The sequence below is a fragment of the Mya arenaria genome, chromosome 6, assembly GCF_026914265.1.
Source record: "Mya arenaria isolate MELC-2E11 chromosome 6, ASM2691426v1".
Lineage (NCBI taxonomy): Eukaryota > Metazoa > Mollusca > Bivalvia > Myida > Myidae > Mya > Mya arenaria.
Window position 1 is genome coordinate 24950161 of NC_069127.1, and position 22769 is coordinate 24972929.

A 22769-nucleotide genomic window follows, 5' to 3' on the forward strand; every position below is an offset into this window, starting at 1 on the left:
TATTGTTATCAATACAGTTGGTGGAAACCATTGTGGTCGCGGTCAGTGTAAACTAAGAACGAACTAAATTGGGGTAAATAAGCTCCACGGGTTAGTTTCGAGTTATTTTGTCGCAAACATGTAACAATCGCTAAGTTTAATATCGCTGACCAACCTAAACGGCACTAAGTCTACAGTGAAATGTTTGATTTAGTTTATGACCTTTAAGCAGTGTTACGAGTTCACATTTACTTGTTATCAATTTACAGTCTCAATCAAACGAACTCTGCTGTTATCTTACATTGTAAGCACTTTGTATTTTGTATATTCTATGAGAGGGATACCCTTCAAGTATTTGACGGAATGGACCGTTAAGAATACAATGACTAGTGTAAAGCCTAAGTAAATATTATGTAGATACATTATAAAAAAACAACAGATTTTAATTTAAAGACAAGTCAGCGTGCGCTATTAATTGATATTTATACATGTTTTAATGTGGCCTTACCATTGGACAAAATGTTCATAATATAGTTTAACAAAGTTACGACTTAAAACCAACACATACCTGATTTAACATGAGCTAGATGATTATTACACAAATAAATAAAACACCGAATCTATTTATAACTATAGTTACAATTTTTGCTATAATATCAATTATAATACTTGTCTATACTTTCTTTCACTTGAGAAACTGACATTAATATGTTTTCAACGTTAGTCTGAATGCTGCCGACCTTCTCTTCTAATAATGACTGTTTGTATTGCATATGTTTGATTGCGCACGTCCACCCTTTATGGTATTTTCCCATTTCCACCAGTGTCACAGAATTGTCAATCAGTCGTCTTTGAGCAGCACGGATATCCCGAATGTTCTCAACAGCATGAATAAGTTTCCGCTGATGTCTTATAATCTTCGATTTGTCTGTTTTGAGTTTTCTGTATTTATACACAAACCACCCAGCCCTCATAACGTCTGAAGCGTTGTGCTTTAAACGTTTATCTAATTCAACATCCAAAACGAAATCATGAACGTACTTTTCTGATCTTGAGAGTTCTAGCCTTCTAGCCAGGATGGCCACAATGAGAGCAGTGCATCCTGCTCCCATCATGCCAGTCAAAACCGCAATACCTCTTCCACAATATGTAGTTGGGACGATATCTCCATAACCAACAGACAGAAAAGTCACAGCGATTAGCCACATGCAATTAAGAAAACTTGCGTGGACATTATCCCTTGACCCATCCTCGCCGTACATTTCACAGAGACGTAAAATCCAACTGGAGGTAAGGAAAGAGATGAGCATTATAATTGCAAGAACGTATTCGGGATACAAAGTCATGAGCGATTTGAAGATAAACCGAAAGTTAAAATGAATACGGTTAAGCGCCCCGAGTCCCTGGGATGACGCGTCTTGGTACAAACTACTGTGTAACATGATAGCTCGGCAGATGAGGTAGAAACGTAAGAACATTGGCAGAGATAGAACCACGTCGAGTGGAATTATTATCTCTCTTGCGAACTGTCCGTCAGCTACAGTTGCCGACCATTCCATTTTAAAGTCACCTGGTATAGGATGAATGCTGCATATAACGAACTCCATCCCTATTTTCAGTACCCTTTTGAAAGACATTGCAAGTCTTAGATCATCGACTCCATTGTTAACTGCAAAGAGTTGGACATCAAGATAATGATAAATACCAAGAAATATCAGAAGGGCGACGGTAAATGATGTAATGCACGTCTTCATTAGATAGGATAGGAGAGAGTCTCTCCTTATCAGAAATGCCGATGTAAGTTCTGTTTCAAAAATCATCAGGCCAACGCCTGCTAGAGCTAAGCATAGTGAAACATCGCAGTGCCTCTTCCGGCGGTGAAACAGTTCCTTTCTCTTCGCCAACATTTTCCCGACAGTCTCAAACTTGTACGGTATATTGCTTGGCAACGCGTTAGATTCACTCTCGCTTTCAGCACTGCCACCAGAGTACAATCTGTTTCGGCCATTCATACCAACAAGAGGTATTTTTGGATTTTCGAGTATGGTCGACATTGTGTAAATGTTCAATTTTAAATGTATATACGTTTTTGCATAGCAGATTTATAATGATCCGTCACAGTATGTCCTGCTCCTTTCCAACATATCGTAGCACGCAAATTGTTAATCACTTTCTGATGACACAAGTATGAGTTCCTTGCATGATACCGTACGCAAATATATTCCCTTTGTCAAATGTATGCATTTAGTTGAAATTTAATGAAAGTCAGTAAGAATTTTTCATAAGTCAATCTCCGTAAGTTTATGTTAATATTCTTCACCCTTATGTCTTCTATTCCTCATTTTGGGGGATTTGCCTGACCGAATGTTAAAATTGTATTGCTTCTCTTGATGGAAGTCCCATGGACACAAATACAATATTGCCAACTTTGAGTTCAAAATTAAGCAATAATTTTCTCGCCTTCCTTATCAGAACGACATTTATTATCCCTCAATCAGTAAAGGTATTAGCTTACAACTTAGGCGACGATGTGGAAATCGTTTAGTTCAACTTTGTTTTAATACAAAGCTAGAAAATCAAGGTATAGGACTCAACTTTATATTTTTCCTCACTGGTCTAGCGTCAGAATGTCAAAATGTATTGGTTCAAACAAGAATTTTCTCGCATCTTTCGACACGTGGATTTCCCAAGCGATATAAATATAATGTTTATTATTGATACGTTTCAAATTGTACGCAGACCAGGTAGACAACTTTTGGTCAATCGCGAGGTGCTATGAACTTAAACTGATGCTGACTTATAGTCGAATTCTCAAACAATTGACATAAAATCGGATTCACTGACAATTTCCAGGTACACTAGTGACTTTTGAAATACAGTATAGCACTGAGATGTAACAAACTTTCACTTCTACCATAAAGTGTGAATTGTCTTTTCCCTAGAACCTCCTGAATAAAATTAAACAGTTTAACAAAAATAGCCCAAGGGACTTTGTCTTTTTATCTATTGTAAGTCACACAATCTTCTTCTTTTTTCTTCGCACTGTACTTGTCAGCCGAGGGAGATGTTTTAAGACATATTTGTAAGTTCAGTATCGACCGTATTTTACCCGGATGTCCATCAGCTTGAGATTTATATGAGTCTGTCCATTTTAATTGTGTTTAGGAAATGAAACACTTGTTCCGGCTTAATAATAGAACAGTGACGTTAGTTCTCTGCCTGGCACCGTCCACATCTGAAAAAACAACAACAACATCACTTGTTTTATATTGCTATTAGATACTTTTGATTAAAGATATCATTAATTAGAGCGTTGAAATATTGAACGTAGCAATACAATCTAAGCGAATAACACCCTATACTTATTGTAGTCAACGGGCTTCGATCATTTTAATGAAAGTATACTTCTTGTTATAATAAAATTGTTGTTAAAAGATAACTATGAATATCACCATCGGCCTGCTAAGACCCTGCTAAATCAAGAGAGAGACCTTTTTCTGTGGACTTACCTGAACATGGGGAAAAGAAAACGTTTAATGAAACATAATCATACAATAAACCGAATACAAAATAAAACAAACTGTTCTTCTTTGTTTGATATGGTTGAAAGAGATAAAACAATGCTAAAATAATCAATGCTTTGGTTGTATTTCTATTTATTTCCGGGGATGTCCGGACACTTTGAAATTATCATTGCAATACTTCAAACAGGAGCAGATTGATACTGTTGGTAACTATGGAATAATACTGTTATCGGAGCTAACGCCTACGCCTTCAGCTTTTGTAACATGTTTGTTTTTAGCCTCAGAGCGTGCGAAGCTTCCGCGATTACATTTACGTCGAATCAATCATAAATCAATGTCAGGGCATTAACAAATATTATTTGAACAAATACAATGTTAGGCTTTCATAAACACTGTTTTCTTTTCACATTGCTAGTCCTTACACATAAAAATGACTTTATTGTTGAATTTGCATCATAGCCTCTTACAAAATTTCATCCAACTGTTTTGTATTAACACCATAATTCTAAAACTTTACGGCGATAATGTTATTGCAATATACATTACCGTCAAAGGATCATTATTTACTATATTCGTTTAAGACGCCGGACTGATTTTATTGCCACCAAATGTGCCAAACTAAAGTGTTATCTTAATAAAGGTCACATTGAAGTGCTTCTAAGGACATTTCTAACTAGTCGCATTTGTGAAACAAACATAAAATTGTACTTCACCGAAAAAATAATCGGTGACGTGCAAGGGAGGGGTCTAATTTCGTTAATGTCGTTCTGATTGAAACTGCTAAAAGGTGACATGATAATACTGTTCCGTATGTTTTATTTCAAGATGAACAGTTAATTATAACATTGCAGTGGCAATAATATGACAGGCTCGAACAACGCCAATATAAACTTATTGTTACATATAATTATATTGTTTATACTTTTAATTTTTAAGTTGGCGGAGAAGGACTTGAAGTGACATACATGGTCTAGCAAGTTTAAATGTGTTTAGCACTTTAGTGTGAACAAATCAGTCGGTAGATTGATCTTCGCTTTCCCGTAACCACTCAGGATGAAATGAGGCTATGTTGTTGTTGAATCTGTTTTAAACGATATATTAGTATATCTTATTTCAAAATGAACTTATAGTAAATTGTGTATATGTATAGTCGATATACTTGAAGTATTCGTTTTAATCTCTCCATACAAACGTCTGAAAGGAAGAGGTCATACAAATAAAACCTCATATTATATAAATATTTAATTGTATGCTTTGTCAATTCCATCTGTCTCATTGGTCTAAAAGCAGTCATTTGATAAACCAAAAAATGTTATATATATATATATATGATGAATAAGATATGAAAGTAGACTTTCACATCAGTGACGTCTTTTTTTCTACGGAAAACTGTTTTCGCAATATGAAAACAAATATTATTTAGGAATATGATTTCTTAAAGTATATACTATCACACTAACAGTTTGATTCCATATGTTTATAGCACCTGCTTCTGGGTGAATATTACTTTCTAAGGACCGTACAGCGGGATATACACATGATTTTAGTCAATAATGTATACTATGCAAAAACCTGACAACAATCCGTCCACAAGAATTGTTTTCTAGGGATGCTATCAAGCTAAACTTATATTTCCAAACTCAAACACGATGACGTCATCGTGTGCATTAAATAACACCCAATTACACAGAAACGCCATTTGTAATAATGCATGAACAATTTATCAGGAGTTTATTCCTAAAATATGATTGCTGTCATTATTTATCGACTTAATATGACGTGCAATGTTTATCCAGATTCAGGCAGAATTGTCGCTCAGCCTTTGTACTATGATGAAAACAAAGAATGCAGAAAGACAAACACAGAAAATATCAAATAATTTGATTAAAATATATTTTATAACCAACAAATGGAAGTATAAAGTGAATATAACGCGCATGTACTACCTGACTGCTTTAATGATGTAATCTAGTCTATAACGTAAAACAGCAACGAAAGTATTGCTTAATATGGTAAGTAAAGTTTCAAAACGTTTTCATGTTCTTGAATTGCATTAAAAATATGTGTATTAATACCGTATGTGCAGTATGAAAATATATCATAAGCGTATAAGTATTTGCTTTCTGATTTCAGCATGCATTTATACATAACCGTTTTTAACTTATTATAAAAAAAATGTGTTTATCAAAAACTGTTATGAAGTAAATAATAAATTGGTCTTACATAATAATTACGTTATAAACGGTAACAAAAAGACACTTAAATACACACATTATCTAAAAAATGCAACACAATATATGATACATACTGTAAAAAATACTTACACGGTCATGAACGTTTAAACAATCCATTTCTTAACTAAACCCATCGTTATCCAGTCTGTTGCTACATCAGCACTGTAATCATACTGGAGATAATCAGCGCTTTATAGAAACTCGGGAACCTTATTCCCCTACTTCCAATACAGCTATTTGTCAAGAGATTGTGTGCTATCGCATCACGAATTCAATACCGGCTAAAAAATGATACCAACACATGTCATAGCCGACTGTCCAACAGATACATTTTCCAATAATTAGTTATAGATGGTTCAACTTCATGCTTATTTAGAATGTCTTTACAAATGAATTCTATTAATTTGATGATATTATATAATAAAAGTCTAACAATTCTTTTTTATAATTATCATTAATGAATAAAATTTTTTTTGGCTTTAATTGGTTTTTGATCAGTGGATCTCCATTATTTCTACGGATTACGATGTTATAAAATATAAGTTAAAAACACATTGCATTGCTTCTCTGTATATTGAGAAATAATTTGACTTACATTATGTCAAAACACAAATAAACAGTCAACACTCAATAAAACTATTTACTTTTAAAAACCGAATATTATTATTTTCAGTCTATTATTTAAATTGTGTGTTATTTTATTAATACTAATTCAACACGAATTACGTTTGCTGTAACAAGCCCATTGGCCAAAACAAGTACCAACAGAATCACAGCAGCAAAATCGTTCCTATAGAAAGATTGCCGCCAGAAATATACTTTAAAACATAGCCGTCCAAAAAGAACTTTGAAACCTAGCCGTCCAAAATGAACTTTGAAACATAGCAGGCAAAATAGTAGCTGAAGAAATCTCACAACGCAAAATATACTTGCAGGAATCTAGCAGCTCAAAAAAGACCTGCAGAAACACAGCAGTCTACAAGGTACCAGATGAATCCAGCAACCAATTAAGTACCTGCTGAAACGTGCCAGCCATGAAAGACCCTGCAGAAACCTAGCAGCAAAATATAGAAACCCAGCAGCCAAAAATGTAAGTACAGAAAACAAGCAGATAAACTTGATTAATCTTGTGGAATAGAAGAATGGTCAAAGTCAAAAAGCCAAACCGAAAATTCACTCGAGCGATAAGAGGCCACAAAGTACCGCAATTTAACAATGCTTGTTTAGGTACAAGGGCGCCTTTTAACGCATAAGTCAACAATCAGTTCGATTATGACACAACTAAACTCCTCATTAACAACAATTTGTTTCTGTTGACATTTACATTGTAGCTTGTAAATCGACCCTCGAGTACGAACATTAGCCATATTGCACCGTGCTTAATTACTCTGAATCGATATAATCCGAAATATTGGTAATGTATCAACGCAGATGCTATTTTCATAATTCCATTATCTATTTACAAGGGATCTAACCGAATATGGTGTCATAGCTATTCAAAATATAACAATACGTGCTGCGATTCTGTGAAATTTGACGTGCGACATATCTCAATCATTGTATTTAAACTATGAAGCCATGTTGACGAATCATCGAGTTAGGAGTTACTTTTCCGTCACAGGTTATCAATTTACACATGGAATTATTTATTTGGAAACAGTTTGTTTCAAAGAATTAGTCATTGATCGTAAATATTCCTTATGTACGCTCGTAATTATTTGTCGACTCTAGATTGTTTGCGTGTTTGATATTGGTTGGTAAGTTTCACGTTCTCAGAATTATTCCTATTTGAAGCAGTATATCAGTATAAACATTTTTCGTTCATGTTTCTGTTTTGTTAGTCGTTTTCACATGAAATTATTATACTCGTAATCCTGATTCCAGTAAAGCCAATAGAACACATGAGATGTCCGTGCTTCATATCAATCATGGCCAATATGACAGTAATGCAACGTGATATACCTGGTATGACATTCTGTCCATATGTTACGGCCATCGTGTTTGATGTCACAGCACTCAATACAAAATATTGTCCATTCTAGTATGATTGAACAAGACAGTACAATGTTGAATCCGACCTCTGGGGAAATTGGAAGTATGTGTTTTCTTTGTACAAAATGTGACAAAACAATTAATTTAGTAAAGGTTTCAAGCTAAAAATAACACATTGGACATAATATTATACACGTAATCGTATTTTTGTTTTACCTAATATGTTCAATCAAAATGCATCAACATCACACACCAGCCGTATTGGTGAAATAATGTGTTCGAAATATGCTTCTGCATACTTAAAAACTCAAGTCATACAACTTATAGAGTGTGGGTAAAATAATAAAAAATCGAGCAATTAGTACAGTCCGATAATACTGATGTTTAGTAGAGTGCATTTATTCCATAATGTTAACAAAACAAATGAAACAATATCTTGATCACCTAAAGCATTGTTTGTTTATACTCATATACGATCAAAACTTTTTCAATGATTGCACATACTTTACTCGACCACCATTTTATCCATTATATTTAGCTTTTGGTTTACAGTACTACCCAATTCCATCGATAAACATACTGGAGAGTTGACCTCTAATCTAAAGCTTTCTCTATAGGAGCAATTTTTGGCGTAAAACTTGTAAAATATCGCATATATGGCGGCTATTATAGTCATCCAATAAAGCAACCATTTATTAAAAGTGTTTTGACTTAACATATTTGTTAATTATAGTTAAAGTGCGTCGTCAATGATAATAGTCATTGATAATAGTCCCTTATTTCATTAGCGCTGCTAAAATCACGTTGATGTTTCATGAGCATGCGATCCAATATCATTAATTCTAATTCATTACAGTCATAAAATCGTTATACATTTAACAGCGGAAGGTTGATCTGGTTCTACGTTTATTTTCGTAGGAGAGTTGAAAGAACAAACATTCGTTGGTTAGAAACAAGTACAAAAAGTGGAGTTCCAATGATGATAATGCTATAAACATAAGCACAATGAATTTAGGACCATTTTTGTTCATGTAACTGAAGCTCTTAAATCCATTGCAAAAATACACATATATTCTTTTATTTGCGGGATAGGTGTATGGGCAGTACTTTTAAACCGTATTATATCATACATGACGTCGCTTCCCTGCAATAACAATGATATATATTTTTCATATTTTTAATTTTGAATGAGTTGCCAGAATTAAGGAAACGTTGTTTAGGTATATTTATAAAGCGAGTTGTATGCTATAATGAACACTCAAAACCTACGACTTATACAGCGATGTTTAATTTATTCACCGATGTGTATCATCAAATAAATATTGATGATATAACTAGCTAAAGGTCAAGTTATTAATTTGAAAAATGAACAAAACAAACGACAACAACATCCTTTAATGAATGCATTCATGATTGACCACTCATGTAATATATTTTATGAATATTTTTATTTCTGAAGAAGCAGGAGAATTGTTTATTGTATTCCTTCACCAATTATATTATTATAATGGTCATACATTGTGGATCTACGTTTTATGTGAATAACCTTGACTTAACAAGAGCTTCCCAAAGCTTGTTGTTGGCCTGTTTTGTATTTTGTCATCCCCTTTAATTCCATTCATCACATGCAATCTATAAAGCAGACAACGCGAAAATTTTCTTCTTCACAGGACATTGCGACAGGTAAACACTTAAAGTTTACCTGTCGCAACACATTTTTACCTGTCACAATGTTACAAAAAGTATTCGGTTACATCAGCCTAAACCTTGATTTTAAGCCTCTTTTTTAAATAAGTTTTGTAATTCCCCATTATAACAGGTTTAGATCTTTTTGGTTAGATTTGTCCTACAGTACTATAATAAATTACAAAAAAAGCTAAACATCATGTAAAAAAAATCAATATTCGAATCTTATGTCATATTTTTTTTCTTCCCTTGCCTCCCCAAAAAAACTCATATCTGGTTCGCCTACCCATGGAACAGCTAGATCTTACTCTTTTAATTCATCTTTTAATTAAAGATACAGTACAGTTATAAAATGTAACGAATTGTACTACAAGTCAAACGAGCTGAGATCGGAACCTTACGCGTTTTATCGGCTTTTACGGAAACATGTCGGAACGGGGTTTACAAATAGTGATACACGGATTAACACGCTGAATAATCATGCTATAATAGTTAAAAATAACTCTGAACAATTATTTAGAAACTGAAAGTAAATTTTCCGAAAATTAAACGGTGCTGAATGTAATTTTTCACCGGACATTGTGACCGACCAAAACAAGTTTCGTCGGTCAAAATGGAAATATACCGGACATGTCCGACTGTCCGACGGACATTCGCATTGTCTGATAAAACCCTTGATCTGTAAGTGGATTTACTGCTCTGTTTCTATCTTTCAGCGGTATTGGGCCGATTGTTCAGAACAACATGCAATTTAACAACGTTGTTACCAACATCATCGTTAACTTTCAAAGGTGGAAAAATAAATTATGTGCTTATATTTTTAAGTAAAACAAGCATAGCAATATCAGTTGTCTCAATATTCGTGTAAAGTATCGCAGAAAATTTCAGAGTATTAAAGATTCTAAAAGTAACAACGATCCAGTTCTATACGTTATTAACTTAACAATGGTCTGAATAATGGGCCCCATGTTATATCAAAATGAATGAATGATGCAAAGAAAAATGTTCGCTGAGAGGAATCAGTTGAGTACATAAAGGTGTGTTTACATTATGCAACTGATACGCGGGTAATATATAAGATTATTAACTAAGAATTAATTCAATCATAATCCAAATAGATGTGTTTCTGAAAACTTCCTTGTAAACAACGGTTTAATGTCTTCCTATACTTGCTCAGTAAGACTGATGGCAAAGCTTTCTAACATGATACGAGTGAAGGTGGTATTTCAAGCGTTTAAAAATAATAAAAGAAAACGAAAGGGACATGCAAAATGGCAATACGCCTACACTGATTTTCACTTCCGAATCTCATTTGCGTAGGACCAGCCTTCTGCTCATGCAGAATCACTCATTTGTGAAGAAGCATTGTTTGTAGTTGTTTTTTGTTTCAAAATGTAAGTGATGTGGCTAATGCAATGATTACAAAAAGGTCATGAGCCTTTAAAGACTAGAAATGCCTGAACAACTGCTCTAAAATATTTCTTTAAGTATCTGTGTGGATCAAATCCTTGGATGATTAAACAATGTCATTGTATTACAATGTAACTACATGGTACAATTAAAATAAACCCTGTTTAAAGGCAAAATGTTAAGGCCTTACAAAAAGTAAACGAGAGACACACGACCCACGTTTATTCGCTGCGGGGTTCTGTCTTTAAGGAGCCAGTGCATTATTGTATTATAAGTTTGTCCACGACCTGCATAATTCAAGCAAAAAATGCCATAGCTACTGGTCGAGGTTTATATTAACTATGGTAAGACCCAACTCAAAGACGTATTGTCAGAACAATGTCGATGAACAGCAATTCAATCTACGAATGACACGGTTTCGTTTGTATCAGAATGTATGTAAACGCTATACGACCTTTACAACTTGAAGGCAATAGTGAAAAATACATATCTCAAAGAAATTGTCTTAATCACCTAATATCACAGGGACAAGGAAAGACATTCCCCTGGGACATTGAGTTGCTTATACGAATAACTTCTTTTAATTAAAAGACTGTCAGCAGGCAATAGTGTTTGCCTAGCTTTTCATTCAGAAGTACTTAGCATATCTGATTGACCTAGTTATTGGGGTTAATGTTGGTGCAGGATAGTCGTTTGGTTATAATGCATTCGTAAAAAGAGATCCTTCTGAAGTACACACTGTTTATTGACAGATATAATAAGTGCAATACTGTCAACACACCATAGTACCAGCTTGAACCCTATGCTTTTAAACAGGTTTATCGTAATTATCACCTAGCCCATATATCTTCCAGTGTGTTAGTAAGCTCATATCAATTTTCAGGAAATATTATAATTAATTCAATGATATTTTATTGCATGCGATATTTATATATGCAATTATAGCTTCGCCTTATTTTGTTAATTGTTTATGAATAGGAAACAGACAAAATCTGGGGTCACTTACGTCCGTGTAATGGGTTTTCTCGAACGACTCATCCATTTACTGACAAAGCAGTGATAAAGTTTAGATTATGCACCATTCTTCTCTTAAATGGATAGCTTGATTTGAGGAATTAATGACAAGGCAATATCGAATAACCGTAATACCATAAAAAATTGCAATTAACTTAGTTCCACCGATAGCTAACAAAAGCTCCTCTACGTTATAGTAGTAGTCTTTTGTGACAACTAAAACTCTGTTTTACAAACAGAAACGATTGCTTGTAATTTGAAAAAGCAGTTTCAAAAGTACGAAAACACGATATCACGATATCACGATTGTGAAGACGCGAAATAAGGATGGTAAAAAACGATAGTATATCGCATAATCATCATGGTACTGTCGTAGTATAGCGTTTTAGTTAGAGCGCTGTCGCGTAATCATCATGGTACTGTCGTAGTATAGCGTTTTTGTTAGAGCGCTGTCGCGTAATCATCATGGTACTGTCGTAGTATAGCGTTTTTGTTAGGGCACTGTCGCGTAATCATCATCATTATGTTGTGTTTAATATATCGTAGTTTCGTGACTTCGCCTTTTTTATCATCGTACTTCCGTGTATCGCATTTCAGGTCAATACAATCACAGACTATGGTCCTAATGGAGTAACATACTCTTTTCATAGGACATCCTGTTAATTTAACTGAATGAAGTGGTATTACTTGCATTTGAGTTTTCCGATTACCAAAGAAGTGAACAATGTGTCTTCAAGGACAGTTGCCCGATGATGAAAAGAATAACTTAAGTCGCGTTACGGAGTTAGCAAGAACAGATGAATTGCTTTTGTTTATTTCTGAATGAGTTGAAGAATCTCATTGAAAAAGGTTAATGACTTGGCATATTAACATGATATAAATTAGGGATTTCAGCCTTGTGAACAATGACCATGTTGCTAGGAAGTAAGGTAAGTAAAGAAAAGAATCAATGTCTTAGTTTGTATATCTGTTTGTTTCCTTAGGGATGTCCGGACTCTTTGTAATTGTCATCACAATGCTACACACGGGAGGAGATGGATAGTGCTGGTTGTTATAGAATAATGTTATCGGAGCTTTAAACGCTTACGTTTAAAGCTTTTGTTGTTTGTTTGTTTTTAACCTCAGAACGTGCGAAGCTTCTGCGATTACATAACAGATGAATCAATTATAAATCAATGTCAAGAATATTTTAATCATTAATGCCATAAATAGAATGTTCCTCTTTGTTCATCGAGAGTCCTAACAAAAACAGAACATATGTATGGATATTTTACTTTTAAAATTTTATATTCCATCATATTTCATACACAAAATCATCAAATTTATTTATCCGAAAACATTTTTTTTATCAACTGATGAAAAATGTATTTCTATAACTGCAATATTTGTCTAAGAAGCAAGACCGATTAAATTTACCCCATATGTTTTCAAAATGTCTTACTTTATTTTTTGAAAAAGATCGTATGTAGAGCTTTTTAAACAATTTATTACTAGTCGCTTCATTTTGAATTACACTTCAATAAAGCAATGATGTTGAAATTTACCCGAAAGATGATTTTTTCTGGGTTAAGTGCTGATTTGCCACTATTTCTTTCTTATTTGAAACTGTATGCTTTAAAATCAAGCATGAATCTAATTGGTTATTAGTTTGCTAAATGACCATTCTTTTGAACGAAAAAAGCCGATGGATGCAAAGATATTAAGATAAATTTCAAACACATTAAGTAAACGTGCTAATATTGAATATAATGGTTTGGTTCTATTGGGTTATTAAAATCGGTCCGTCGTCTTGGACCAAATGGCCTTCCTGACGAACTTCATTTTCAGTTTCTCTAAACAGAAAACAAAGAAATGTGCTGAACAGGAGGACACTGATCAAAATACTGGTTTCAATGTGTTTCCATTCGCCATACATATATCCAGTTATAATAAAAAAACGTTTCTGTAGTTAAGAAGCTGGTTGTTTGTTCTAGAATATAATAACAAGGCAAAATTAAAACGCAAAAAACACATTCGAATGATTACAGGTGCTTTCTTTGAAAAATAGTTAACCTAATACTTTTATAAAAGTATTCAAATAAACAGATCAGAAACAATTAAGTTTTTAACCTCAACCATTCCAATCCGTGTGTTGCTGTATCAGCTGCTCCATATCACTGGGGGACTGTTAGGAGGAAGTCCGTGTTTGTAAACGATTATTATTAATTGTATGATTTAATGAAATATAATATTGAAAATGTTTAACATTTAAATTTGCTAATATTTGAACGATAGATGTTAACTAAAATAGGATATGACTTAAAACTGTTATTTGGTATAATTATTATGCTGTAATGCGCACCTTCATTAAATAAGATAGGAGAGAGTCTCTCCTTAACAGTAATATCATTGTAAGTTATGTTTCAAAAAATCATCCGACCAACACCTGCTAGACCTAAACATAGTGAAACATTGCAGTGCCTCTAACGGCGTTGGAACAATTATTTCCTCTTCGCTAAAAAAAATTCCCGACGGTCTCGAACCTGTATGGTATATTGCTCGGTAACGCGGTAGAAATACTGTCGCTTTCAGCACTGCCATCACTGTAAAATATTTTTCGTTCACTCATTCAAATAAGAGGTATTTCTGTATGTTTGTTTTTGACGACATTGTTGTACTATTCAGTTTTATATGTTTTACGTTTTTGCAAAGAAGATTAATAATGATTTGTAACAATTTTTACAGCCCCTTTCCAAATCGTAGCACGCAACTTGTTAATCTCTTTCCGTTGAAAAAAAAACACTATAAGTTCCTTGCATGATATCGTACGCAAATATGTCCTCTATGTCACATGTATGTACCTCGATGATAACTAAAGTCAGCAAGAAATTTCTATTACTCCCATAAGTTAACGTTAATATACTTCGCGGTTCTGTCATTTATATCTCATTTCGGGGGATTAGCCTGACCGAATGTTACAACTATGTTGCTTCTCTGGATGAAAGTCCCATAAAACAATCAGCTACCAATTTCGAGTTCATTTTCCTCACCTTCCTAGACAGAACGCCACTTCTTATCCCTTAGTGTAAGGCATAAGCTTACAATATAGAAATAGAGCGACGCCGTAGAAAACGTTTAAGTTTAATAGTTCAACATTGTTTTAACACATTTATACATTTTTCCAACTAAATATATAAAACTCATACCAATAAATACAAATAAATAACAATAAAACAGACTTTGCTTGACTTTGCTAGGTTTTCATAGGCTTTGCTAGGTTTCGCTGGATTTTTCAATCTTGAAGTAATGTAATTTTAAAAATTTAACACAATATTTGCAATAAAGTATACTTTTTTCCAACTAAATATATAAAACTCATACAAAAAAATACAAATAAATAACAATAAAAAAGACTTTGCTTGACTTTGCTAAGTTTTCATAGGCTTTGCTAGGCTTTGATAGGTTTCACTGGATTTTTCAATCTTGAAGTAATGTATTTTACAAATTTAACACAATATTTGCAATAAATTATACATTTTTCCAACTAAATATATAAAACTCATACCAATAAATACAAATAAATCACAATAAAACAGACTTTGCTTGACTTTGCTAGGTTTTCATAGGCTTTGCTAGGCTTTGCTAGGTTTCGCTGGATTTTTCAATCTTGAAGTAATGTAATTTTACAAATTTAACACAATATTTGCAATAAATTATACATTTTTCCAACTAAATATATATAACTCATACAAATAAATACAAATAAATAACAATACAACAGACTTTGCTTGACTTTGCTAGGTTTTCATAGGCTTTGCTAGGCTTTGCTAGGTTTCGCTGGATTTTTCAATCTTGAAGTAATGTAATTTTACAAATTTAACACAATATTTGCAATAAATTATACATTTTTTGCACTAAATATATAAAACTCATAAAAATAAATACAAATAAATACAAATAAATCACAATAAAACAGACTTTGCTTAACTTTGCTAGGCTTTCATAGGCTTTGCTAGGCTTTGCTAGGTTTCGCTGGATTTTTCAATCTTGAAGTAATGTAATTTTACAAATTTAACACAATATTTGCAATAAATTATATATTTTTCCAACTAAATATATAAAACTCATAAAAATAAATACAAATAAATACAAATACAACTGACTTTGCTTGGCTTTGCTGGGCTTTGCTAGGCTTTGCTTGACTTTGCTAGGCTTTGCTAGGCTTTGCAGTGTTTAGTAGGACCCGTCTGATATGAGTTGAAATATGCAAGGTTGTACTAAATCTAGAGGAGAGTGATTGATGCCGGACAGGAGAGTTTAAATGTCACAAACGACTGCAATTGTTTGTTTTTACCGTAAGCTCCAAGTACATGTTCTGTTGTGCGACCTTTCATTTGTCTTTAAATTGATGTAGTATGCGCTTGTGTAGACCCATTTGTCTTGATTGAATGCAGTTTCATAAAAACATGTTTGAACGTAAATGAAATTTCCGCCTACGTCCTGTCTGCTCCGGGATTGTTTCGGTAATGGCCTTTTTAAGACAATTCAATACAACATTGTCCTCGTCACATTTTTTTCCATCATTTCAGTAAGGTAACACATGAAAAAACTCTCAGAAGCGACAATACAGTTATGGAGAGTTGTACGTTTAATAGGATTGCGCATTTGCAGTTAAAAAATCGAATCCAACCCTTTGAGTTTGTCTGATTGCGCTGTTTGAGGATATGAAAATAATGATTACGTGGTATAAAGTACGTTTCAAAACAGCCAAGAAATATTATCATGGTTGAATTTCTATAATTCAATGCAAACTGCGGTCAGTGCCATGAACAGAGGATGCATGGGGAGATGGTCTATTGATGTTTTTCAGTTTCGGATACTCCTTTTATAAGTAGAAAAGCATATGCATCCAGCTTTACAACAAATGCCTATGATATGAGAACTAGGGTTCACTGTATCTCTATATTTGCTCAGACCTATTGTGAAGCTTTGCAACGGTTTGGAATTATTATCCTTAAAATAAAGCACACAAAACTACAAAACTACAACAACATGTCAACGGCAAGACACTTTCATTGATTCCGACTTCCAATTCGCTTTGGACAAATAATCATCCAGACGAGCGGATTTTTAAAGATTCCGTGTTTGTCTTGTCGCTTCAAAACGATAGTGAGATGTGGATGTCATTTAATTTTAAAAGTGATAAATTCGGTTTGTGCTTGTTTCTGTAGTTTTTCGCATAAATATTACTTTTACATTAACTTTAGCCATTTTGCTAAAATATTTTTGATACATGTCGGGATACGCGATTTTATAATTTCGTAAGATCAAACTGACATAATGGAATGTGCAATTAACCAAGACCCAGTTTAAAGCCACACTTTTACAGTTTTACATACACTAAACAACATACCATTTTCATTCGTACATAATCATTCGAATAACATAATCATTTGAATGTTAACAATTATCGTTTTATAACACTTGTAAATAAAACTTCCCTGGATACTTTGGAGTATTTTATTCTGGCAGATAAAATTTTACTATCACAACCGGTATACAAAATGTATTTTTATACCAACATATACTGTTGCAAATTAAAAAACAACAACATGAATGTTATAATTGGTAGGGTATATGTTATCATCAACATTGACAAATGACATATTTTTTCTTATGCTTTGTATTCCAATTTTAACAGAACAGAAACTTCAGGGTTAAGTTTTATGACCGCGATATCCTGTTTGAATGCACACGTGTATAGGCAAATGAAACACCAATTACGAATGCCTTATACACCTTATATAAATTTCCGCTGATGTCTTATAGTTTTATGTGTTCGTTGTTATTTTCCTGTATTCATTCAACCAACCAGCACTCATATTTTCTGCTAAAATAAACCAGTTATAAAAGCAACGCCTCATCTACAATATGTCCTCGGGTAAATATCGCCATAGGCAGTTGAGAAGACTGCAGTAAACTTATGACGGAAAAACTTCTAAAACAGGGTTTCAGATATTATAAATTAAGGAAAACTTTCTCAAAATTTGTTAATGGTCATTATAATCTTATATCAAAGTACAATAATAGTCTTAAATCGCTGATTGCTAATAGTATTGCCCATCCCGCCTTTTGTGGTGATGTTTTAAAGAAATTTCGTATGGTTAAAATGTTCCAAGCAGGAAGTTGGGCAGATAAACTGTATTTAAACTTTGGATATAAAGGCAATACTTTGAAGAGTACTTGCCTTCTAGTTTTTTAAGATGAATTCCTGAAACAAAATATAGGGTTGAATATAGCATCCTTACATAACTAAGCTTTCAATCCTTTGATTATATGAACAGTTTGGAAATTCATGTTACCTTTTTTGGATGACTGAGTGTTTTGGCATGTGAGGTCACTTTCTTCCAATATTTTCCTAGGTAGTCATTAGGAAGAAGAAATTAGCTAATATATTTCGCTTTTATTTTAGACAATGTTTTCTTTATTTGTTCCCAGTTTTAGTACAATGATGCTTTTTATTATGAAACTGTATGATCACACAGTTTTAAACCTTTTATTTCATAAGGCAGACTGTGTGTGATGCTCATAGTTTCAAACAATCAATTTATCGTATCTTTGAAAAGTGTTTGAATTAGGTGCTCTGAATTGTATTTCTCCGTCTGTAGATAGAGTTGGGATCTCTAATCATAGAAGTACTTGGGATTTGTTTTATTATTAAGTTTCCTCAAGTTAATGCATACTTTGATAATATTTACCTTTTACGTTTTTTTCTTTATTTAGGATTGTTGGGATAAAAGTGAGGTTTGTGCACATAAACTGGTTTAAGCCCCAGTAAATTTACATTTTACTGATCGTTCCAAGGCGGTACCTAACAATCCTTGATAAACATACCTAGTTTTTTTATATATAGTATGCACTGTGCTGTTTGTGGAGTTTTGTGCTGTTCTTCCATGTTTCTTGTTTGTGATTTTTTGTTTTTCAGTTCTATGTCTTTGGCGTTTACCTAGTGATATAAAACTGGGTTTATGTTTTAACTTTTGGCTACTGAGCTTGTTTCCGTAGATTTCACTTAAGAATTGCAAGTACATTTTCTCTTGACCCTGAATCGACGTATTACATAGACGTAACGCCCAACTATTTTTAGAACCCTTCTGAAAAACATAAGTTTTAGGGCATCGACTCATTGTCAAACGCAAAGTGATGGACACCATTATGATAAATACCAAGACGTTAGGGGGACGCCGGTTAATGCTGTAATGCACGTCTTCATTAAATGAAATAGGAGAGAGTCCCTTCTTATCAGAAATGTTGTTATAAGTTCCCTTTAAAGAATCATTATACCAACGCTTTCTAGAGCTAAATATTGTGAAACATCACAGTGCTTCCTCCTCGTCGCAAACGTCTTCCCGACGGTCTCTTGGTAGGCAACACGTTAGAGACTCTGCCCCCTTCAGCACTGCGAGAAGAGTACAGTCTATTTCGGCAAATCATACCTTCAAGAAGATTGTGCGGATCTTCGTGTTTTGTCGACATTTTTTACGTTTAATTGTTCCTATATATTTGCATTGGACATTTAAAGTAGCCGTCACAATCATTTCAAGTCCATTCAAAATTCGTAACACGCAAATATAAAATCGCATTTTTTATTACAAAACCCCGTGTTTATTGCGTGTTATCGTACGCAAATGTATTCCCTCAGTCATGTTTAAGCATGTCGAGAACAACGAAGTCAATGAGAGACCGTAAGAAATGTCCAGTTCAATTTACCGGTTCGTCATCTATTCCTCATTTTAAGGGATTAGTCTGGCCGAATGTCACAATTATTCTGCTATTCTGGATGAAAGTTCTAGTAAACAAACGTCTTCATTGCCAACTTTGAGTTCATTAAATTATTTATTCATTTCTTCACCTTCCTAGACAGAACGCCTCTTCTTATCCCAACGACACATTAGCTGGAGATACATATTGCGATGACGTGGAACACGTTTTATTTTAATTAAACATTGTTTGGCACATAGCTAACAATTCCACACAGATTGGACGTCAATTTATGTTTAACTGACATTTCTAGATAAAACAGCCAATATTCCTACTTTTAAATGGATTTTTCTATCTTTATCCCTTTATACAACATGTGGATTTCTCAAGCGATATAAATGTACTACTATTATTGATATTCTATATATTGTTCATGACCCTTGTAGGCCATTCTAGGTCAATTTGGTGTCAATATTTATGCAAAAAGCTACAGAAGCAAGCTCAGTGGCAAAAAGTTTAAACATAATCCCGGTTTAGTGGCACTGGGTAAACGCCAAAGACATAGAACATAAAATCACAAACAAGAAACATAGAAGAACAGCACAAAACTACACAAACAGCACAGTGCATACACACTATATATAAAAAATAGGTATGTTTATCAAGAATTGTTAGGTATCGCCTTGGAACGGTCAGTAAAATGTAAATTTACTGGGGTTTAAACCAGCTTATGTGCACAAACTCTTCTTAGGTATAGTTTTTTAATATTATTGCAATTTGAATTGCAATTTAACGAATTTTATGCTCTATCATATTTATAATCATTTTCCTTGATTCTATTAATTTGAATGATACATTCTCCAGTGGCTTTTGTATCTATTGTCAGAGACACAATCTTCACTAAATTAAATGTGGTATTCTTTGTTTTCTTGACATTGGATTTGTCTGTGGAGGGCGTTATTTTACAGATGTTTATGTTATTTGAAGGCTCAATATCGACCCTTTCTACTGGATGTCCATTAGCGGGAGATTTATATGAGTTTGTCCGATTTCACTGGGTTCCAGAAAATAAAGCACATGTTTTGTGTTCGGTATCACGAAATTACTTTTATATCTGCTTGACACCGTACATAAATGAGCAAAAACAACAACAAATGTATAAGATTGCTATCTGATATTTTCTATTAGTAGAGAATATTTGTATGAGCGCTCAAGACGCATTTTTTAAAAACACAACAACAACAACAAGAAAAGTGCCCTTTATTTGGCATTTTTTGTCAATTCTTCTACTTACATATATTGAGGACACCGATGAATCAGTTGGTCTTGTTTTGAAATTATGCTTGTACTTATGAAAGTTGTTGCGAAATTTAGGTAGGACGCGTACAATGCTGACAATAAGTTAAGGGCATGTGCCTGTTTAAGCGAAACCAAATATTAAGCCTTGCAATGTACTTTCATGTAGGCGCAACAGACCTTCATGTAGCAAGAAGAGATTTTGAAGAAGTTGTTTTTTATTGTTTAATCGACTTGTTGGATATCATTCTCAATATTTATGTGAAAAACTACAGACACAAGCTCAATAGCCAAAAGTTTAAACATAAACCCAGTTTAATAGCACAGGTTAAACGCAATAGACATATAACACAAAAAAACAAAAACAAAACCCAAACAAGAAACATGGAACAACAGCATAAAACTCCACAAACAACACAGTGCATATATACTATATACAAAAACTAGGTATGTTTATCACAAGTTAACGATTTCCGTGCATTATATTAACATAACACACTTGAACGACAGCGCCCTGGTATGTAATAAATTTCTATTCTTTGTTGTAAGAAAGTAAATACCAATACCACTAGCGACAGGAAAAACGTTGCTGAAATGAAATAGTAGAGTTCTATATCCATAGACAAACACGTATACAGCACCTTTGAGGCAAAATTATATGAAATATTGGTCGTAACATTAAACGTTACGCAAATTACACGCTGAAATAATCGTCGTCGACGGGTTTCTTTCTCATTAGTGGATCTTATCATCATAATAATAAACATAAAACTATAAGTCTCTGTCCTTTGTAAAATAAAGCGAATAGGGATATTCAGACTCAGACAAAATATTTTAAGCAAATAGAATAGAGACATCTCAACTCAACTGAACTCAACAGCTTAAATTCCCAACCACTGGAGGTATTCATGAAATATATTAAGATAAAGGAAACAAGAGGAAAAATTCTTCAACATTGAACAAAATTGTTACATATGTATATGTATATAACGATTGTTGGATAAAAGTTTGTTTTCGATATCAATATAAAAATAATGCTTTTTATCTGTGTGCAAATGCATGGTCTGCCATAGCGATGCCTAGTCTTGCCCGGACTAAATACAAGACATTTGCAGCAGTATATTATTTACAAAATTTATTTTGTCACAAATATTTGTTCCCAACACATTTAAGTCCTCTCCTACTAACTTAAAGCAGCATCTAGTTAACACATAAAGCGCAATGCTTTAATTATTCATAAACAAATAACCAGGATTAAAGTCTTATAACATGATTGTCGTCATTTTGCTATGGTGAAAATGGATACTAGGTAGACCTAATATGACTTGAGTGTTTTAATCCAATTTGAGGCAGATTTCTAGTTTAGCCTTTACACTATGAGATAATCAAGTTACCTACTGGCTATAACGAATATAAGATAAAACGAGTCATGTCGTATACGCATGATAATAGATGATAACCACATATGGATTTATATGTTTTCCCATATTTCCAAAACAGATACTTGCCATGAACGATATCATAGGACAGAGACAGAGAACTACACAGAACATCACACCTATTTTAAGTTGATCACATATATGATATTTTTTTTAAATTCATTTAGAATATGCCTTAACAAAAGAGTGTAATGAATTATATGGTTTTATAAAATATAAAAATAAAATATAATATTTACAATGTCCAACACCTCTAGATGCTAATATTAATGATTAAATTATGAGTATTTTGTCTCAGTTACGTTTTGCCTGGCCAAATAAATCTCATTCCTTCTACGATTCTACGATTTTACCAAATATAACATTTTTGTACCATGGAACGAGACCAGTTAATTCCTCAGTCAACAACCATTATGGTCATGTCACACACAAACTCCTCATTAACAACAATAATG

At 33.4% G+C, this 22769-nt stretch overlaps 1 protein-coding gene across 1 annotated transcript; it reads right to left on the bottom strand.

The window, feature by feature from the left end:
* Positions 1-635: 635 nt before the first annotated feature.
* Positions 636-2033, bottom strand: LOC128237650 (small conductance calcium-activated potassium channel protein 3-like). Its single transcript, XM_052953242.1, has one exon. It carries the CDS (start codon positions 2031-2033, stop codon positions 636-638), a length of 1398 nt encoding a protein of 465 aa, XP_052809202.1.
* Between the last annotated feature and the right edge of the window lie 20736 nt (positions 2034-22769).